Here is a 20,022-nt window from a genome sequence, read left to right as displayed (position 1 = left end):
CCCACTAACACATCTCCTTGGCTTTACTCATCATCAGTAGGTGCATGACCTCATTGGTAGCAGCTTCCCACATAATCCCAGACCTTAGAGTGACCCTCTTCTCAAATCCTACCTGCTGTGGTTTTACTTTTGAGTTTACTACCTTCTTCTGGGACCAGCTGATATCTGGAACAAGAGTGCATTCCAGGAGTTGAGGAAAGCTATCACTCTTTGCTTTAGCAAGTACAAGAAATGACTAAGTTGAAATGGAATAGGACCATAAACTGAAACTCGTATTTACCAATTGCTTTCCTCATCATTCTGAAGCTTTCTTTATCTTTAGATCCAAGCATTGCTTTGCCTCACCTTCCATTACAGCCACTCCTTCAGCTCTCACTTCCAGTTTTGTTTCCCTCTTTCTCCAAATGGCTGATGATAGCTTCCAGTCTTAGCAGCACTTCTATCTGACATGATCTGTTCAGACTTCAGTTACAGACTTAAAGAACTATCCAATTATTTAAGGCAGAGCAGCCAGTTATTAGCCCAGGAGGATTTCCATGTAATGGAGAAACACAGATGTTCGTAAGTTTCCTCTTATGAGGTGTTGTCACTGCTCCCTTAGCATTCTCTGGTGGGCAGGTGGGCCAAATATTCCAAGGGCTGCAATCTGATATGGATATGTACTCACAGTTCCTGAGGACGTATTATACAGAGACCCCAAATTGATACCACAGTTTCCTGCAAAATTCCCAGATGCTATGATTCAAATGTTTTCATAATGTGGGGAAAAGCAGCACTTTCCCTGCAGTCAAGGGAACTCGAGGGTTTCCAATTATCATCACACACTCAGTCTTATTAGCACAAAATTTAATTTGCGTTAATCAGACTGAGGTGGGTAGAGCGCGAAATTAACTTGACTTTCATTTCGCATTGTACAGTAAACTGACTTGGTGGAATCGCTGTAGAAATCTGAACTGTGAATGATGGATGAGAGGAAAAAAAAAGAAGAAGAATAAACAGTACTGTGTAAACATCACTGAACTAAAAGGGACACAGTATTAATTTCAGTTGTTGGGAGAAAAGCTTTACCTCCCTCGCAAATCAAAGGGCACATTGCCCTCAGCTGCACTGATATTTTGCCATTCAAGCTGAGAATAGAGTTTGGATCCAAAAATCTTTCTATAGCATTCCCTCTATTCTGAGAGCTATTTATGCTCAGATGATCTTGCCAATAATTTTTCAAACTGCTGTTTTTGCCAGAAAACTACAATTTAGTGAAAACAGAAACACATTACATCCAGTGAAATTTCCATTCTCTGTTCAAAACCCAGAGGGAAAGAGGAGCATTTAACAGGGACGAGGCAGTGGTCGTGGGGTCCAGATGCGATATGACTCTGCTCCTGGTGAGGAAGACCTCACACCTGAAATCCTGTGCATCTCAGAGACTGGCTTTTCTGAAAGTGTTTTTCCTTGAGCTCACTTGAAAGGTTTCTGTTTCACCTCAGTGAAGAACAAAGGCTTGACATTTTCTTTCTTCAGAACAAAACTCCATTTTCCAGCCAACCCTAACATTAATTCCCTTCTCCCAACTCTCCGCCACCTTTCCTGTGTGGCTAAAATAAATGTTTAGGAGGTGGGAGCTGCCCTACTGGGTCCACAACTGCCTCTACCTGAATCATTTCCTTGTAAGTAACAGGAAAAATAAAACAATACTTCTCAAACATTGGCTTGTTTCAATCAAACTTTTTCAATCGTGTTTTAACAGTTTTTTTTTTCCGCCAGTGGCCATGAACAGAGATTTCTGGCTCAAAGAAAACTGCAAATTTCAGAAGGCCGCTGATACAGTGAGAAAGCTGCAGGAAAGTTTGGAAGATGTGCAGTCTCTGGTGAAAAAAACAGGATAAAACCTTTAATTTCTGAAAACAGTTTCAGTCCACGCACATAAGGAACCCATTTTAAGGCTTAAGGTCCCAGCTGAGGCAGAGGGTAAATCAGCACTATTTTTGTCCCACCTTTCCCACTAGCTGAAGTGGCAGTGGAGCAGCCACCTGTGGAAGAAGAGAATTCACAGGCAGCAGAGGGCAAGATGGGGACTTGGGCAGCTTCAGTTGGGCCAGGAGAATTGAGAAAAGGGTTATGTGCTTAGTGCATTGGCGATATGTGCCTGAATCCCACAACAATTCCTGCACAAAAAATGGTCTTTTTTTTTTTCCTCCCAGGGAAAGAGTAAATTTTATCACCAAGTGGGTGATACTACTTACGCTGTTTACTATTTTTAAACTGTGAAATGTGCTGGAAAATAAAGGCTTTAATTAAAGTTGTCTTTCCAAAGCCTGTTCCTTGCAGAAAAGTGACACCATTTCAAAACACAGTTTTTCTTGTATGTTTCTATTTACTTCCCCATTTTGCATGTAATAGCTTCTATTTAAGCAGTTTCTGCAACATATTTAACATTTGCAGATGTAACTACAACATATTGGAGTGAAAAAATGAAGTTGTGCGGTATCTTTTGTGCTGCCAAAAAGGTGGGGAACACAAAGCACACTAAAGGTTATTTTCCCAGATTAATGTCAGAACTCCTGCCTCTATTATTTAAACAAAGCATGTAATGTTTGCACTGTAAAGTTCGAATCTCAAAGTACCAAAGCAAGATAGGAACGGGCTTTGCCAACCCTTCCCTTTTACAACAGAGGATAAAAATTGCTGACTCTTTTTGTGGCAGTAATTGGCCACGAAACAAGAACTTTAATTGTGTTTTTAGCTATCTTGAAAAAATGTATTTGCATGCACAGAACATGATACATAGTCTGGATGTATGCAAATAGCCACTGAACCACAGCACCGTTCATATTTCTTTATTTGTCTTATAGCATTTGGAAAGTATGCATGACGAGAACTGTTTTGCTATGCTGATCTATCTGCACTCTCCTGCCGAGGAGAACAAGCTTTGTTTTTTTTTAAGGCTGTGTACAGCAGAAAGCAAGGCAGCATTTCCCAGTCCAGCTACAAAGTTACATGAAACAGTATACTAGCAACAACCAGCTCTGCAGCCATGAATAACCAGCAACCAAGCTACTCCTACCCAGGAAAGCTCTCTTGCATTTCAAATTAACAAGAAGGAGCCGACCCATTTTCAAAGTATAAAGCAACTCCTACCAGAAGCCTAACTTTCTTCAGTTCCTAACCAGGTGAAAACTGTGTCTATGGCTTCTGAAATAGTGCTATCACACTTCAGGCTATGAATTCCTTCTTCAATTTGTTGCTGATTCGAGAGACATGCCCCTACCTGTGGGAACTTTCCACGCTGACCTTAAAATGCAAGTGCCCATGGTTAGTGGCCAAATGGTGTGATGTGATGAGGGGGGATGCTGGAAGTAGCAGCAGGCATTGAGGATGAACTGTTGAGAGCTTTCCAATCAAATGACACATTTTTTAGTCCTTCCAGTTATGCTGGATAAACCAGTAACCTGCTGCCTTGAGGCTGCTTGTGGTGATGAGGATGGGCTAAAGAACGCTATAGACTCCTTCAAACCTGAAGACCTCTGCAGAGATCAGGTTGCCTCTGAGAATGCAGCCTGGAGAAAGGGCAGTGAGCCTGCAAGAGTCAAGGAATGAATATTTATTTGCCTTCCTGCTATAACGCCAGCCTTTTAAATATGTATTTCTTCTATGGAAGGCAGTACCCCACTGTACTTTGAGAGAGCTGTCATTTCAAAGCCATTTTTCCCCCCTACTTTCTCCTTTCTTGATGATTCCACAGATGTGGTACTTTTTTCTTTTTTTTTTTTCCCTTGAAAACCCGTTCCATATAAACATGTTTATTTCAGTTAACCTTTTCAATTGAAGAGCCAGCCCACTGCAGCTTGTCAATAACGCTTCCATAAATCACAATCAAGCACAGTTCATCCAGAGATTAATTCTGAGCAATTCTGTGTACAAAATTTGCTTCAAAACTCATATATATCTAGGCATTTATCTGGGTATCTGGAATACCCAGCAAAGTTTTGCAGTGATTGATTTTTAATAAGATTTTTCTAACGGCTACAAGTTAGTTTAGCAACTTCAGCTTCTGTTTAAAGCAACAAGGAATCAAGGCACACTCTTACAGATACTAATGGGAGTAAACAGACAAGCTTACAGGACTTCAGCAGAAACGAGGATGAGTTCATTGTCTGAGTTGATCAAAGGAACCAGACTTTGTGAATGTTTTACTGCATGCATCCTTGGGATGCTATGGTCTTTTGCTCATGAAGGCTTTGCTACCTCTTTAATGGGATGGATGGAGCTTCATGTTGTTTGTGGCTTTACCTGAAGGATGTAGGCTGGGCTTGGTGGGGTGGGACACCAGAGGGGACAGAAGGCTTCCAGCCCTGCTCACACTGAAACCCCCACCCTCTTATCAACTGAATTTAACCTTTTACAAAGCTTGCGATTGACATCTGAAATAATAGGAAAACTGGAAGAAAACACAAGCTGAAGGTAGCTCTGGTGTATTTATCTTTTTATTTCAGCTTTTTATCATTTCTTATGAAGCTGGCTCCTTGAAAGAGAGAAACCACAGAAGTGGGCTCTGGCTCAAATTACTGGACTATGCAAGGGGGTAAACAAGTGGACAGGTGACCCTTGTCTGATTTTAAGCCCATGCTGTGGACATGGGAGCTCATGATTCTTTCCTAAGGCAAATACTGGGGGGAGTAAAGCAAAGAAGAATCTGTGACTTGCTTACCCTCTACCACATCTGAGTCAGCACTGAAGGACATTTATTAACACAGGTGAGGCCAGGAGTAAGTTAGCACTTTTTCCTCAAGAGCAGAGAAAACCAGAAAGAAGAAATGTCCCTCTTATCTTTGAGTCCCAGGGCAGCTTTAGAGATGGCTCAGTTTCACTCAGTGGCAACTCTGAACCCAATGCCATTGCATTTCCTACTACACCTTACTCAGGGAGAACAAGCACCAGCCTGTATCTGTGCCAGCCTTCCAGACACGTGCGAGAGGACACACATTTCCCTCAGTGATGCCCCATGTCATGCTGGCAAGAATCCTCCCCTTCTTTTCACACATCTGTTCTGTGCACAAAGATGGAGATCTTATGGGCACCAGAGCCTTCAGCATGCAGGAACCACCGAGAGCCCCACTGAGTGTACATACATCACTGAAACTCAGTCTTCTCATCACTGAGCCCATCAGGATGCTTCTGAAGGGCAACAAAACAGCTTTCTTTTGAGTGAAAGCAATTCTACCAGTCATCTGCCATGAGCCCGCACAAGGAAAAGAAACCCCGCTCTCTGTTCAAGGGCACCTGCTAATTGAACTCAATAGGCTCCGTTCCTAAATCCACATCCTTGTCTGACACTGCAGCATCAAAATGTGTCTGAAATGCACAGAAGCCAACACCAGTACTTGCAGTTTACTGAAAATCTACTTGATAATCAGCACTAACAATGGACTGTGAGTTCCTCAGAAGAGGTCTGGCCAGAGGAACAAGGTCCAGCAGTTAAGCTCAATGATCCAGGCTCACCGCCTCCAGGGATGCTGAAGGGATGGGGCTGTGGTGTGCATCTTCCTTCCCTGCTCAAACAGAGAAGGATTTCAGGATTTTCAGAAAGAGAGCAGTAAACTGTCACACACATCCTCTCAGGCTGACAGCTGGCTGAACGTGAGCCAGCAGTGTGCCCAGGTGGCCAAGAAGGCCAATGGCATCCTGGCTTGCATCAGAAATAGTGCAGTCAGCAGCAGAAGGGAGGTGTACTCAGCACTAGTGAAGCCGCACCTCAAGAACTGTGTTCATTTTTGGGCCCCTCACTACAAGAAAGACATTGAGATCCCGGAGTGTGTGCAGAGGAGGGCAGTGAAGCTGTGAAGGGACTGGAGCACAAGTCTTATGGGGAATGGATGAGGGAGCTGGGATTGTTCAGTCTGGAGTCTGGATGCTCAGGGGAGAGCTTATCGCTCTCTACAGCGACCTGAAAGGAGATTGTTTCAAGGTGGAGGTCAGCCTCTTCTCTCAGGGAGCAGTGATAGAGCAAGAGGGAAGGGCCACAAGTTGCTCCAGGAGAGGTTTGTGTTGGATATTAGGAAACATTTATTCTCTGAAAAAGTGGTGAGGCACTGGCACAGGCTGCCCAGTAGCTGACCCTGCAGATGTTCAAGAAAGATGTGGATGTGGCACTGAGGGAAATGATTTAATGGGCAGAGTGAAGATGGGTTGACAGCTAGACTAGATGATCTTAATGGTCCTTCCAACCTTAATGAGTCTATGACTGTACGAACAAGAAACAGCAAGAAGCAGGTGATGTGTGGTCTGGAGGTTCTTGCTCACTGCTGCAACCTTATTAGCTCCAATTTTGTTCAGAACAGCATGACACTAAAACAAAATCACAATTATTCAGGTAAAACCTGATAAAGTTGAGAGAAAATTACCCTTCTACTTCAATGGAGCTGTAGTAGCCATGGACATATTTTGAAAGGGCTGAATGAGTTTGTGCCAGGTCTTTAAGGATCTTTGTGTATCATACCCTGCCAGTTTAAATGATGACTGCAAAGATCTGTTATAAAACTTTTTTTCCAAGAGAAGCGAAAGCTTACTCTGTGTCACAATTTTTAATATACTGTGACTCGTACCCATAGTAAATCAGGTTATTTATCCCATTTATTTATATGCAGTGCTCTAACACTGTAACAAAACAAAGTGATAGATGCACTTATACCAGTAGCTAAACTCAATAACAAAGAAGCAGCATCTGTGTGTAACTTAACCCTATTGTTATCCATTTATACAAAAGACAAATTCCCCAAGCTGTGAACACCTGAGAATGAATTCTTTACTCTCCAGCAATTACTTTGATCTCAGACCTTCCTGCAGGCTGCTTCAGCATCAGCGGGGCCTGATGCTGATCTCACAGACCTTATCCCAGTTCCTTTCCTGATTTCCAGGGAAGACGCTCTTAATTACACCTCTGTAACGGAAGACAGAATCAGGCCAATGGTGAGAAATGCAGAATGCAGAGCTCCTCCATCCAGAGCCTAAGCCAAAAGCAAAATGTCAAAGGCATAAGCAAACCGTAGCAGATTGCAGACTAATTCCACCTGCCTCCTGTAGATAAATTTTACATTTAGAGGTGTAGGTACAGCTTCCACTGCAGTCAATAAAAATTGTGCTCAACCGGCATTATCTGCCACCAAGCCAAGAGCTCATTCTGGAACTGCTGAAAGAGAGGAGAGTCTCTGGGTGACAAACTCTCCTGATACAGCATTTAAACCATCTTAGTCTCCCACGTAGAATATCTTAGCACTACCGTCTTTCCCGTAGTGTCCATTTAATTTATGCTGTTCATTTACATTCTAGTCCAGATTGAAATTCTATTTCACCTATATTAAAAATGAGCCCACTGAAGAACTGCACATTTTTTCAATACTAACAGATGGGAGATTCCGGAGAGCTCTACAAATTTAGATTCCTACTTTAAAATTAATTAAATTGATTAAAAAACTGAGTGAGCTGTACCCACGTTTTCCTTTGTTTCTTCAAACATGTACTTGTGGTTCATTCTATGTGCCACCATGTCATTTTATAAACAACACATAAATTTAGATTTTTTGATGGAAGTACACAGGACTATCCCTCAAGAAGCAGGGTGTCAATAGAGCCAATATGTGTATCCTACACTGCAGTCCCTATCTACAGCATTTTTGTTGCCTTTATGTCATGCCTGTGAGACAATCAGCCCAGTTGCGTCATGGCATTCATCACACTGACGATGTTCCATCCCTGAAGACACTGAAGGTCAAGCAGAATGGAGCCCTGAGCGACCTGATGTAGCCATAGGTATCTCTATTCATTGCAGGAGAGTTGGACTAGATGGCCTTTAAGGCTCCCTGCCAACTCAAACGATTCTATGATTCCATGAAACCTGATTTTTATATTTTGAAGAAATTAGCTCCAGGTTTGAAATCTGGTTTTCCAACGCCCAAGGTTGAGAGGAAAAAAAAAAATATTATTTTTATTCATTAATTGTGCTGCAATTCATGAAACTTTTCAGTTAAGTGGAATAAGTAAGTGGATGAACTCTGGGATTTACAGTCATTTGCTTTTGGCACGGAGGGCTAACTCAACATTCATCTTTTGAAACGTTAACCCATTCCCGATGGTGCTTTCCTTTCACACCCATTTCTCCCCTTCTATTTTCAAAGCCGCATCTCAGTTCAGCCAACTGCATCGCTTTTGCTTTGCTACTATTTGCGTAGCTCTCCACACTTGCTTCTCACTTTGCAGGCATGCCTTTTGCAGGCGCGTTGTTCTCATCATCTTAGGTTTTGCAAATGTGGGCACAATCAAGCTTCAGTCCCGGATGCTTTTCCCCAAACTTAAAGGACAGACCTGGTGCAATGACTGTTACCTAAGCGCTGCAGAGTTATCTGTACGTGAAAACTTACTTAGGCTATTTGCAAAGTAAAACACTACTCGATCCGAACAAAGGCAGTAAAATACGCAGTGTGGTATTAAGTGCTCAGCAAGGCGAGGAAGGATTGCAACAATTGCACTGCCAACGGTTCCCGTTCTGTGGCTGGAAGCACTGCGAGCATAGCGGGGCGATCGGTGTTGGGCACAGCGGTGCGAGCAGCGCTCACCGGAGCTCCTCTAACACCCACTTGAGCTCTCGTTTCCTTTGTGCTCGCCGCTCGAACGGCGCTGCCTCGCCTTGCGTTCCTGCCCGCTTTTACGAACGACTTAACGCGTTTCTTCTCAGGAGACCTTTCGGCTTAAAATATTTCCTTAATTAACGCAGCCTAATCTACAAGAGCCAAAGCCGTCTGCGGCTCTCCCACGCCGCACGAGTGCCGGAGCCGTTCCCTGCGGCCCGGCAGGGCACATCACCGCGCCTCCAACTTTCCTCCAGGCATCGGAGCCCCGTGACGACCGTCACCCCCATCCCCACGCATCCCCCGGCGGGAGCGGCGGAACCGACCCACGCGGCCCTCGTTGGGGGTAGCCGGGCTGCCCCTCTCCGCAGCGCCCGCCCATCCCGCCGGTGCCGCCCCTCCCCGAACAATGAGCCGGGGCAGTGCCGGCATGCCTGCCTCGGCCGAGAGGTAACGGCGGGCGGGGTGGGGGTGCTCGGGGGGCCGTCCTTTGGCGGGGGGCGGCTCCCGCGGGTGGTTGAGGGGGGTGGCGCGGTGCGGAGTCGCCCGCCTCGCTTCTTTTCCCCTCCCCTCCCGCGTCGCTGCTATCCGGCGGGGAGCCGGGGTGCCGCCCGCCCCCGCGGCCGCCCGCGCCCTGCGCTTTGTGCGTGCGGCCGGCAGCATGCGGGGGGAGCCGCGGCGGGTGGTGGTGGCCGGCGGCCGGGCGGAGCGCCCCGGCGGCTGCTGCTGCTGCTGCTGCGCTTCGGGGGGCGGGCGCCCCGCAGCGCCCTGAGCCCAGCGGTGCGGTACGTGGGGCACCCTCGGCACCTTTATTTGTTCATTTATTTATTTATTTATTTGTTGGTTGGTTGGGGGGCGGGAGGGGGGGAGGGCAAGGGGGAGGGTTTCTACCGTGCAGCGTTTTCTGTGAGGAAAATCCTATAGGCGAAGCCATGTGGGTTCTCGGTGGCACAGCTCAGTGGCTTCGTGGCTGAGCAGCTCCCAGGCGGGGAGCGTGCAGGGTGTGTGTGCGTGCTTAGCAGGGTTCGCCTGCTCCGGGAGCCTGAATAGATACGTTTAGAGGAGCGCTGCTTTCCAGGAATTTAAATGAGAGCTTTTATTCTTTTTTCTTTCTTTCTTTCTTTCTTTCTTTTTTTTTTTTTTTTTTTTTTTCTTTCTTTCTTTTTTTTTTTCTTTTTTTTTTTCTTTTTTCCTGATGTTGCTTTTCAGGGGGTTTTCTGTTAGTTCCGTGTTGTGTAGACTGCGTTTGTAAGTAATGAGTATATAGAAATCGATAGCCTCAAAGGAGAAAAGAAAGAAGGTCTCGGCGAATTTACCGCTAATAAGCAGCAAGGATCGCTTCTGTGGGCAGCGTGTATCGTTAGATGGAGCTTTATCATTCCTAACGCTCAGCTATCATCTGTAGCGTGTTCCGTCATGGCAATGTATTTCATTTGGTACTGGGGGGGGGGGGGGGGGGGAATGCATCGAGGTGACGCGTTCGAGCAGTTTAATTGCTAACTGCTGGGGCAAGGTTTAGGCATCTCATTGCTTCATCTAGAAGGAAATGTTCAGTCCAACAGCCCTACAGGCTGGGGACAGCGGCAGACCTGGGGGTTAAGGTTTCTGTTGGCTTCTCAGGGTGATTTTTTTTTCCTTTTTCCAGTCTTGCAAACTTTCTGATCTTTAACCCTTTGCAATGAAACTTGCCAGACGAGGTGTCTGCATCCAGGTAATTCTAACACGTCTACATATTTGTTTTGGAAAGCTCACGCAGAAGTAATTCAGCTGGTTTTGGTACAGTGGGGGCTTTGGACGGGGCAGGGGGGAAGAATTACTGCAGTTTTCCATGTACAGATGAAGTTATTACAAGTTTTTGAAGAGTTTTTTTTTTTCTTCTTTATTTTGTTTTATTTTAAATACAGCCTAGAGGCATTTCTTGTTCGTAAGTGCTTTCAGATTTAAATGATATTTGTGGTGGTTACCCATTGGTTTTGTGTGCATCTTGCTAAGACCAGAAGTTGTGCTGTTGGTAGAAGATGTGATGAGAAGCCTATTCAGATAGTTTGGAGGTGAGGGGCTGCCTGTGTGCACCAACAGGGGGATGGATATTTAGCACCAATTCTACAGCTGACACACTGGGCATCCTGGCAGACCTTTGCTCTGCTCACCATTTGTTTGGAAAGTGTTGTCTTTGAGCTTTTTGTAGGCAGAAGTCTTCAGTGATGGTGTTTAGGACCTCCCCAACCTCTGATGCAGTAGCAAGAAAACTATTTTCTCCTACAGTTCATCTGGGCATTGGACAGGATTTCCCAGCATTGTCCACGCTGCACTTAAAGAGTTGGAGGATGCATTCAAAATGTAGAGCTCTGCTGCTTTGCAACAAATCTCTAGCATCTATGTTTTGTGATGTGTTTCCTGCTGAGGAAAGGGACAGAAAGGCCAAACAAGTAGGAAAAGTATTATAAAAACTTTACAGAATGTGCTTACAGGGATGTCGAGGTTGTGTATGTAAGCATCCTAGCAACAAAGTATGAAATATGAGTTTGTTGACCTTATCTCTGTCCTCTGAAATCTGCACAGTGACTGTTTCCTTTGCACTCTTAAAGATAGCTGTATATGAATAAAATTGGATGCAGTGTTTTGCAGATAAAAAATCAAGGAAACAGAAATTAATTCTATTGAATGCATTTCATTTTCATTTCGCTGATGTGAAATGAAATAAGATCAAGCAGCATCCTGTTGATAGCATCCTAAGGATAGTATTGTGAATTGATGCTGGATGTGTCACTCGTATACTAGTGAGGTTTTACATAAGTCTTTGGAATACTACTTGCCCATCAGAAATTGTATGTAGATCTCTCTGCAGTAATTTTCAGACTGTGTTTTGGGCGCTTTTCTGTATTTGCTGGGGTCTGTTTGCAATTGGCAGGCAATCTCCAGTGAACTATTTGGGCATATGGCGTTGGCTCGTTTTCCTTGTACTTATCTACTAACGACATTAAAAGGAGCCAAGATGCATTAAGTACCTCTCTAATATTAATTATCTTGATAAGAAGCTGCTTCAGATACTGTTAGAGCTGCAGATGTATACCAGTGATTTGTGATCAGTGTGAAGGCGAATGTGGGGAATAGGGTCAGAAGGAAACCGGGTACGATCTGTGATGGTCTGTTGAAATGTTGTTGCTGCTACAAAAAAATTGAGCACTCGATGACCCGGTAACGTTGGAACAAAGGCGTAGGCACTTGATTCAAGGAGCACAAAATCTGGCATTACCGCTACTTTTGTTGTGCAGGAATAATTTTTGTCAAGTAAGACTGCTGGGTTCCTCTGAGTAAAGGTTTACAGCCCTTAAATAGCTCTTCCTGACACTAAGCGGTATGCCTTTTGTGCTTTACAAGTGTGCTAGAAAGACTGGCTACCAGCATTGGTACTGATGAATGGGAAAGAAAGAAATTTACGGCATCAGATACTTTCCTAAGTTATCTCCACTGTTGTTAGTTATTTTGAAGCATTAGACTGCCTCGCTTGAATGTAATTAATGTAGTAAATGGTTTGTTAGGCACCATCTGACCTTTTGTCTTGTTTAATTATAGAAGCTTAGCGCAGTGGTCTGTGTACAATATTCGGCCAAAATAATTGCTTTCAGACTTTTATCTGACCATGCCTATTTTTGGAGCAGCTGTGTGCATGGCTTTTTTTTTTCCCCCCCTGAACTTTGTACTTTTTAGGTTCTTGTTTGTAGCTGTGCCACTGCGTTTCCAATTTGCAAAGCCAAAAAGTATTCCCTTGCTGCGTGATTTCGTTGATAGTCATACAAAGCAATAGTTCTGCGTGCTGTCGCACTGTATGTCTTGATCTTCCCTATTTCTTGCCCCTCGTATTTAGAATCCATCAAAACTATGGCACAAGTGGGAAAGTTGCTATTGATTTGTTTCTTCTTGAAAGTTTTAGAACTCTTACACAGTTACTGAAGTTGAGGTTATTTCTTCCAGCAGATGTTGAAGTAGCAGGAGAGATGAAATCTGCTGTACAAAGAATTTGTGCAAACTCTTCACTGTGCAGCAAAAACTTATTTGTGTATTTAATTGCATATATTAATTCCATAATGAATGCCATCTTCCTCCAGTAGGACTCCTGTTGACATATCTAGGATACAAGATCATATGCGAAGCTGAATACAACTACCATCTCATACTTGAGAATAATGGGGAAAAAAACTGATATTTGTTATGAATTGTTTTATATCCAGTCTTTTCTGTGGTGTAAGCACTGAAAACTGTTTTTCCTTCATCTGGGGAAGATGCTGAAAATAAATGATTCTTTCTTTTTGTTTGGCCTGGGAATTTTACATAGACTGTAAGCAGCATGGATGTTTGTAAGCAGATACTTGGCCTTGAGGGCAAAGCATGCCAACATCATTATGTTTGCTGCGCACATTTCTCAAAGATTGGCTGTTTCTTGAGGGATAAATGCTGGAAGAGTTAAATGTCAGGGAGCTGTTGTCAGTGTTCTTGATGAGGGTCCTTGACCTTGGGATCTTACTCATAACAGATGCTGTGACAGAGAATGTTTGTCTACATGCCTTCAAAGCCCTCTTCTGTGCCAATTGCTTTGCAGGGGCCAATTCTTCCACGCTGCCAGAAATGCACTGGGAGCTGAGGGACTGCAGCAGAGCTGGGCTCCAGGACGTGGTGGCCCTTCTTGCTGTTACATCTTGGTGAAGAGGTGTCCCTCACAGCTGGTTATGTGTGCGGCTGCCTTTTGCTTTCACTGCGTAGCTCTGTGATTGTCATTGTGTGTCACTGTACCCCTCCATTTTGGTACAGTCATCTGTTTATTGTATTGAATTGTATAAAACTGTATGAAATTTGGATGTTTTATAGCTAGGGTTGCAAAGTGACTACGAGTGCTCTCTGGAGGCTGAGCACAAAATCATGTGAACCAAATGGTGGTTAACTGTGAGAAGGAAAGCTGCTCCTTCCCTTGTAATGTGTGTTGGTCTGGCTTGAAGATAAATGATGCACCAGGTGTGCAGGGCTTAGTGGCATGTGGTGATTTGTTCTGCAGTTTTGTGACTCCGTTTATGTCACCAGGTGTAAAATTTGATAAGGGATCTTTATAGCTTTCTCATTTTCTAGTAACTGTGAGTGCTATTCCTTATTTTGGTAGTGGAGTTGCCTTTCAGTCTGTTGCTGGAAGGTTAACTTTTGGTCTGGTCAGTCTTACCTGTTCCTCGCCAAAGGCTCTGATACTGTCTACAAAATACCAGTTCTCTTCTACCTGTGATGCTGTCTTTGAAGGTTTGGAGGTTTTAGATAAGAACCAATGTAAACACCTTTTGTCTGCAGATATATAATGATGTGTTCTATAGTAAGGGTCCAAAATGCCCTCATTCTTCAGGTATTTACATCACCAAGAAATGCAGAATTCAACATTCTTTTATCAGTAAAGAAGTATCCACTGTATCCTCATTGTATTAGTCGTCAGACTTGTTCCTGAATAAGAAGATGCTGGTTCAAAGCACAATTTTAACAAAATTGCTTGCAAATATGAAAAAAGTTGTTGATATTTTATGTTTCAGTATGCAGAGCAGTTGTTCAGCTCAAGACTGGAAAGGGGAGATGGCGCATCTCACCCTGATGCTGTGGTAGTGAAATGGGTCAGTAATAAATGAAAGCTGTTCCCATCTGATGGCTGTTCAGTCACTTGTGAAATGTGGTTTCTAATAGACAGGTTTCCAGAAGCAGCCGTGGCAATTAGCTGAGCAGAACCAGCCCCCTTGTCAAAGGACTTGTTAAAGAAGCTAACGAGGACATCATGCCTCGTCTTAGCTGAAAACCCATCCTGTTAGCGAAGTGTTTCCAAACACTTCCAGCGCAGCGAAGTGTGATTGCTAATAGTGCTCTGTCTGCTTGCGGAGAAGGGCCAACAATGCACTGTCTCTCCTATAAAGACTTAATCCATGAAGGTAGAAAGTAGTAGAGTGCACAACTGTGTTGATGAGGTCCTGGCTGCAGCTGGAATTGCTTGCAGACTGTTCAAAGGCTTCTGGGTTTAGGCTTTCAGCTTGTGGAAGCATTAGGGAGGGCATGCTGTATCTCCTGGTGAAGCTGATCACGTCCAGACTTGATAGTAGTTAGTGATAGTCTGGTGGAGAACTCAGTGATTAATTGTAACAAACGAGTTTCCTTTGAATGTATGCTCATGCATACCTTTTACAATAGTATGCCTATGATAAAACTGAGGTTATTTTATTTGTTTAAACTTCAAACCTGGTAGTGGCTGATTTTTTTTTTATTTTTTTTTTCAAGTGTCTATGTTCTCTGGGAGACCTCATTGTAGGAGGAAAGAAACAAAACCAAGTGCCCATTCTTCCCCAAAACAGCCTAAATACCAGTGAAATTTTCACAGTAATTACAAAATATTTTCAAGAGCCTAAGGAATATTAAACATCATGTGTTGTACAGTTTGGAAGGGCTCTAGTGTCTTCAGCAAATGCTAGGCCTAATCCTTAGTCCCCTAAAATAGGTAAGAGGTCTCTCACTGACTTCAGGTAGGCTGTGGGTTTAAGTTGTGTTATTCCTGGTTTGTATTCTGGCCGCAGGCTCTTTTCAAAAGGAGACAATAAACTTGGGTGGTAGGAAGCAAAGCTCCTAGGAAGCGTACATGAGTTAGGTCATATTTTGATGTACTGAAAAAGTTGGTTTGAAAGCAAAGCCTGCTTGGGTTAAATATATCATATGGCATTATAGAAGCGTTGAGAGTAAGAGGAGCGCAGGAGTTTATTGAAGAAAATTGTATATTGTTATTATGGAAGAAAGCATTGTACAGTATAGGGTCTTTCTGGAAACTGTAGTTCTAGTATAGAAATTGCATTATAGCTGCATAAACAAGAAACATTATTTCTTACGAATACAGATGTGGTTTGGAGGACCACATGCTTGTAGACTGAACTCTGCTATAGCATAGTACATGGGGGTGCAGGGCCACAATCTGATCCCCTTGACTCCACACACAGCACTGCTGAAGGGCACAGAATATTGAGCAATTTTACACTCATGAGTTTGTGTGACAGTAGCTGTGTGGTGTTGACATTTTCTACATAATATGCCACCTTTTTTCAGGAGCTTATCATTCACCCATAAAACACATGTTCTGATTTAAAGCATAGTTAAAAGGTCTGCTTAGTGGAAGGAGAAGTTTTACAAAATATAAAAATGACTGCTTTGACGAAGTGGAGATATATCCTTTTTCTTTTTTGAACATGCATGGCTCTTAATAGCCTTTGATTTAAAAGACATTTCCGAAAAGATATTTAGAGAACTGGAAGTCCGTTTAAAAGATTTGTTTCTTTCATTATCTCGACAAACCTTGAAAAGTAGTTTCCGTGCCTGCATAGTGATTATGTTTCAGAAAGAGTTCTTAGGGATTTTATTATGTGCTGAAACATATGTTTATAAAAAAGACTATAACCTGGTGGAAAAAGTGTCTTATAATAATAAACCTGTCGATGGGCCATATGCTGCCATCAGTATGTTTGAAAAAATAAATTCTTATACAAGTGTTAAGTAAGTTTACAGCCCAAGTGTTAAGTTGGGGTCAGGCTGTGGCTGGTCCTCTGTGGATTACTGGGGGAGGAAAGCACCTCTCCTCATGTTCTTTTCATTAGCTCATGCACTGAGACAGTGAGGTAGAGCAGTGTAGCATATCCTCCCAGAGGGCACAGGAGCATCCTAGTAGGAGCTCTGTGGGAGACCTGGAGAACCTCTCCTACAGATCTCCTTGGAGCTCCATAGGTTTGTGCCAATCCACTCTAAGGTTGTGTATTTTATAAGCCTTAATAGAGATTTGCATGATCTCTCCCAAGAAGCAAAGTGTGGTATCATCAAAGAATTGTAGAGTTTTTGGAAAGGACCTTAAAGATGATTTGGCTCTAAACTGCCTGCCACAGGTAGATACACCTTTCACAAGATTGGGTTGCTTGAAGCCGTGGCTTGATTGTGATTATCAGCATGTAAAAGATAACAAAACAGAGCTCTGACAAATACATGACTGGATGAGAAGTGTGGGAAAAACTTCAATTCTTTCTGTTTTCTGGGCAGATTGTTATATGGACTTCTTTGTGTTCATATTACAAATCTTTAAATGTAGGCGCTGTGGTGGTTGCAAAGCCTTTTGTTTCTGAAGAGCAGAAGTAAGTTGCAGTAGGTCAAAGAATGTGTCGTTGTGAAAAGGCTCTTCTGTGTGGGATCAGTGTTTGGTAAATGTAGGCACTTTCAAGCCTATTCTGCTTTTGATGCACTCGCATAACTCCTATGAATGGGAGTCACGCATTTGTGCATCTCAAAAAGAATAGGCCTCTTTGTAACTGAGACACTGGCTGTGTAGAAACCTACTTCACTCAGAAGTGGTTTTAGTGTCCTGACGTTTTCCACTACTGATCAGCTGTGCAATGCTTCTTTTTCCTGGTGACTCTGCAGGTGATACCCGTTGTCAAAGGAAATATCAAAGACAGGAGAATTATTTGAAGCAGTTGACCATGCCAAAGGCTATGTCAGGAGATGCATGAGGTTGCCATAGTATCTATTATCGAAATTGAGATTGTGAACAGAGCCATTCCCACCAGGAGCAAATTCCTTGCTCAGAATCTTTCCTGGGTTTGTCAGAGCTTTGAGTTTGCTCAGGGGAAATTTGATTCTTGAGGGCTCAGATCTTCCCCATGGGTTTTCTACCCAGAAGCTTAATGAGGCGTATTGTGACCATGTGTACGTGGCTTCCGATTTTCAGCAGGCCTTCAGAGACTGAGGGAATGGAGCAGAGAGAGGAAATAAGCTGCAGAAGAAGCTCAGAGATCACAGCAAGGAGTTTGCAATTGCTATTGAAATGGAGAATAGATTGAATCAGTAATCCACGGAGAAGAGGGGAACTTCGGAGTTATGGGGATGTTCTCTGGAAAAGTAAGGCTAAGTATGGATTGAAGGAGTGGTGAGTGGACAGCAGGGAGTCTGAGGAGAAAAGCATCAATGCTTGGTGCTTAGCTTTCCACTGAAGCACTTTGGTATGCTGGCGAAGCTTGGAAGCACCACTGAACCATTTCTCTTCAACCTGGGAAAATGTAGCTCTCCCGTGGAGGCCGTCAAGTCTGGCCAAGTCCTTACACCCTGTTGGACCTGAAGGAAGGGTTGTGGGCTTTGGCACTGCCTCCTGAGCATAGCTGATGAGGTGATGAAGGAGCCTGCATTAGGCCAGACTGACTTGTCTACAGTATATACAAGCCAGCGTGAGGTGTTAACGACTGCAGTGCTCAGAATTTGCACAAACCCACACTGACTAATAAAATAGCCTACAACTACTCCAAGGCACCAGTGGTAGCCAAGCAAATTTGGAATGTCTAAACCAACCATTTTAAAGTTATGATGAGCCAAAAAAAATTAGGAAACAGTCCAAGAAATGGAGAACACTTTTCTGGAACTCTCATATCTCCAAGATGCCTTGGCCAATCTACCTCAAACTTTCCAGAGAAGCTTTCCTTGGCACAAGATCGTGACTGTGAAATTTCATGTGGCTGGGCTTTACTTTGTTGAAGTTATGAAGGTTAAAACTGAAGGCTGTTACAGAAAGCTGATCTCTCCATTAGAAATATTTCTGCATAGCTGATCTTCATTCCTTCCTAATTGATCACTGCTATTTCTTGTTTAGGCTGATTGTATTTTTCCTATTTATTTTAGATTTCTTTATTTTTGGAAGCGTGCATTCAGAACAGTATAGCTTGGAGCCACATGAAGTAGGGCTGTGTATGAGCAAACGTGATGAGACAGAAACATTAGCTCTATCTCTATATGCATAGGGGAAGGAGATGCTGAGAGTCTTACTTCCACCTTGTTATAATTGGCTAGAGGTTTATAGAATATCTGGTTTGAGAGCCTGCTGTTTAATACAGGTTTCACCTCTATGCTTGATAGAAAGGAGTCTCTCTGTCAACCTGGCTTTTACTTCAAAGAAAATTTCTGGTTGGTTAACTTGTCCATCTTGCTCCTGCCATGGAAAGCCACAAAAGTGCCAGTATCCTAAGACTGGCAGCAGTGTTTTCCATGTATGGTCTTGAACTGCTCTTCTTTGTTTCTAAGCAAGCATAGTCTGAAGTGCGTAGCTGCTAAAATTACAAAACTGTAGATAGGCATTAGAAAACAGATATCATCCTGGAAGTGCTTCTTATTTCTCAAATTGTGGATGCCTTGGCTGAGATTTTATTCTATATAGGAGTTAGGCCTGTTATGTACTATCCCTTTCTTCCACTCCAGGTGCTGGTTTCTGGATGCTGTGGGGACCAAAGCATGATGCTGCAGAAACTTGCTATCATTATGCAAAGCCAAAGGGATGACAATGAGTAAAAGCATCTGAATGTGCTGTATTTAAAGACACTGAATTAATTTGACTGAGTCACATTATAGCAGGGCAGAACAGATGTCAAAGTTGGAATGAGCCCTCACCCTGAGGCAGCACTTGAGAGTGTTTGATGTTTATGCTTGATTGTGTTTTTCTTTCCTGAGCTAAAAGCACCAGGAAACACTCTGGAGAAGTCAGGAGGTGCTGCTTCTTGAAGATCCCATGTCTGTTCCTGGCAAGATCTGCTGGTGCTTGCTTAATTTCATGAGCCCTGTTCTAAGTAGGTGCAGACAGACTTTGTGCTGTTTGCCACCTGTACTGGAGTGCGTAGCTTGTTGCCTAACACACGCCAGTACAAAAAAAAAAGATTGAACGCAATACATTATCATGGGTTAATTCCTGAAAGAGAGTGCCTGCATAAAATACGCATCAAGAGGTTTTCTATTTGCTCAGGCGTTTTATTATAGGAGCTCTAAAAAGATGAACACAGCCAGCTAAAAATCAATCTGCTGCTATATAGACAGCCAATGAGAAGAGTGCAGGATGGGTGTAATGTGATCACTGCTGTTTAAACCAGTGATCAGATATACTACTACACTCTGCAAAAGCTGCAAGCAATAGAGAAACCCTGCTGAAAACTCCCGAACCACAAAATTAAAATAATTAAACCTTGCAGTTACCCAGTATATGTTGGGTTTGCAAGGTCATAAGATAAATAAGGCGCATATACTACACAGTGTAGACATAGAATTTTACTTTTGTCGTACAGCACAGGCTCTTACACTTTTAAAATATCAACTGTTTTGAGTTGAAAGTGCCCTGAAAATTCTTCTGGTGGTAATTCTAGCGAAGCCACAGTTATCAAAAAGGAAGTGGAAAATAAGACGTACAGGTACAAGTGTGCATCTTTTGGTTACTGAGCTGAGGCATTGCTGTGTGTCTCTTTCAGTGTTCTGCATAGAATCCTTGAATGATTTCTTCTCTAAGAAAGGCCACTGTGGAAGAAATCACCTTAATGCGTTTTTATTGCCTTGG

General features: G+C 43.2%; 1 protein-coding gene across 6 annotated transcripts in view; it reads left to right on the top strand.

Moving 5' to 3' along the window:
• The window catches only part of ST6GAL2 (ST6 beta-galactoside alpha-2,6-sialyltransferase 2), a 173,940-nt gene that overhangs the window by 113,786 nt on the left and 40,132 nt on the right, over nucleotides 1-20,022 (top strand). For 2 of the 6 annotated variants that reach the window (XM_048933738.1, XM_048933722.1), the window contains exon 1: nucleotides 10,264-10,329. The exons of 1 other annotated variant lie outside the window; for it this stretch is intronic. Coding sequence is in view for 1 of the 5 variants with exons in the window: in XM_048933703.1 (XP_048789660.1) it covers nucleotides 10,297-10,329 (33 nt within the window). In the remaining 4 variants the exon portion in view is untranslated. Of the gene's footprint in view, nucleotides 1-9,006; nucleotides 9,069-9,273; nucleotides 9,404-10,263; nucleotides 10,330-20,022 lie in introns of those variants that run through there. 3 more of the 6 variants (XM_048933703.1, XM_048933731.1, XM_048933712.1) reach the window with 3 other exon arrangements.

This window comes from Lagopus muta, chromosome 1 (assembly GCF_023343835.1).
Source record: "Lagopus muta isolate bLagMut1 chromosome 1, bLagMut1 primary, whole genome shotgun sequence".
NCBI lineage: Eukaryota > Metazoa > Chordata > Aves > Galliformes > Phasianidae > Lagopus > Lagopus muta.
This window is presented reverse-complemented; position numbering and strand designations above follow the sequence as displayed.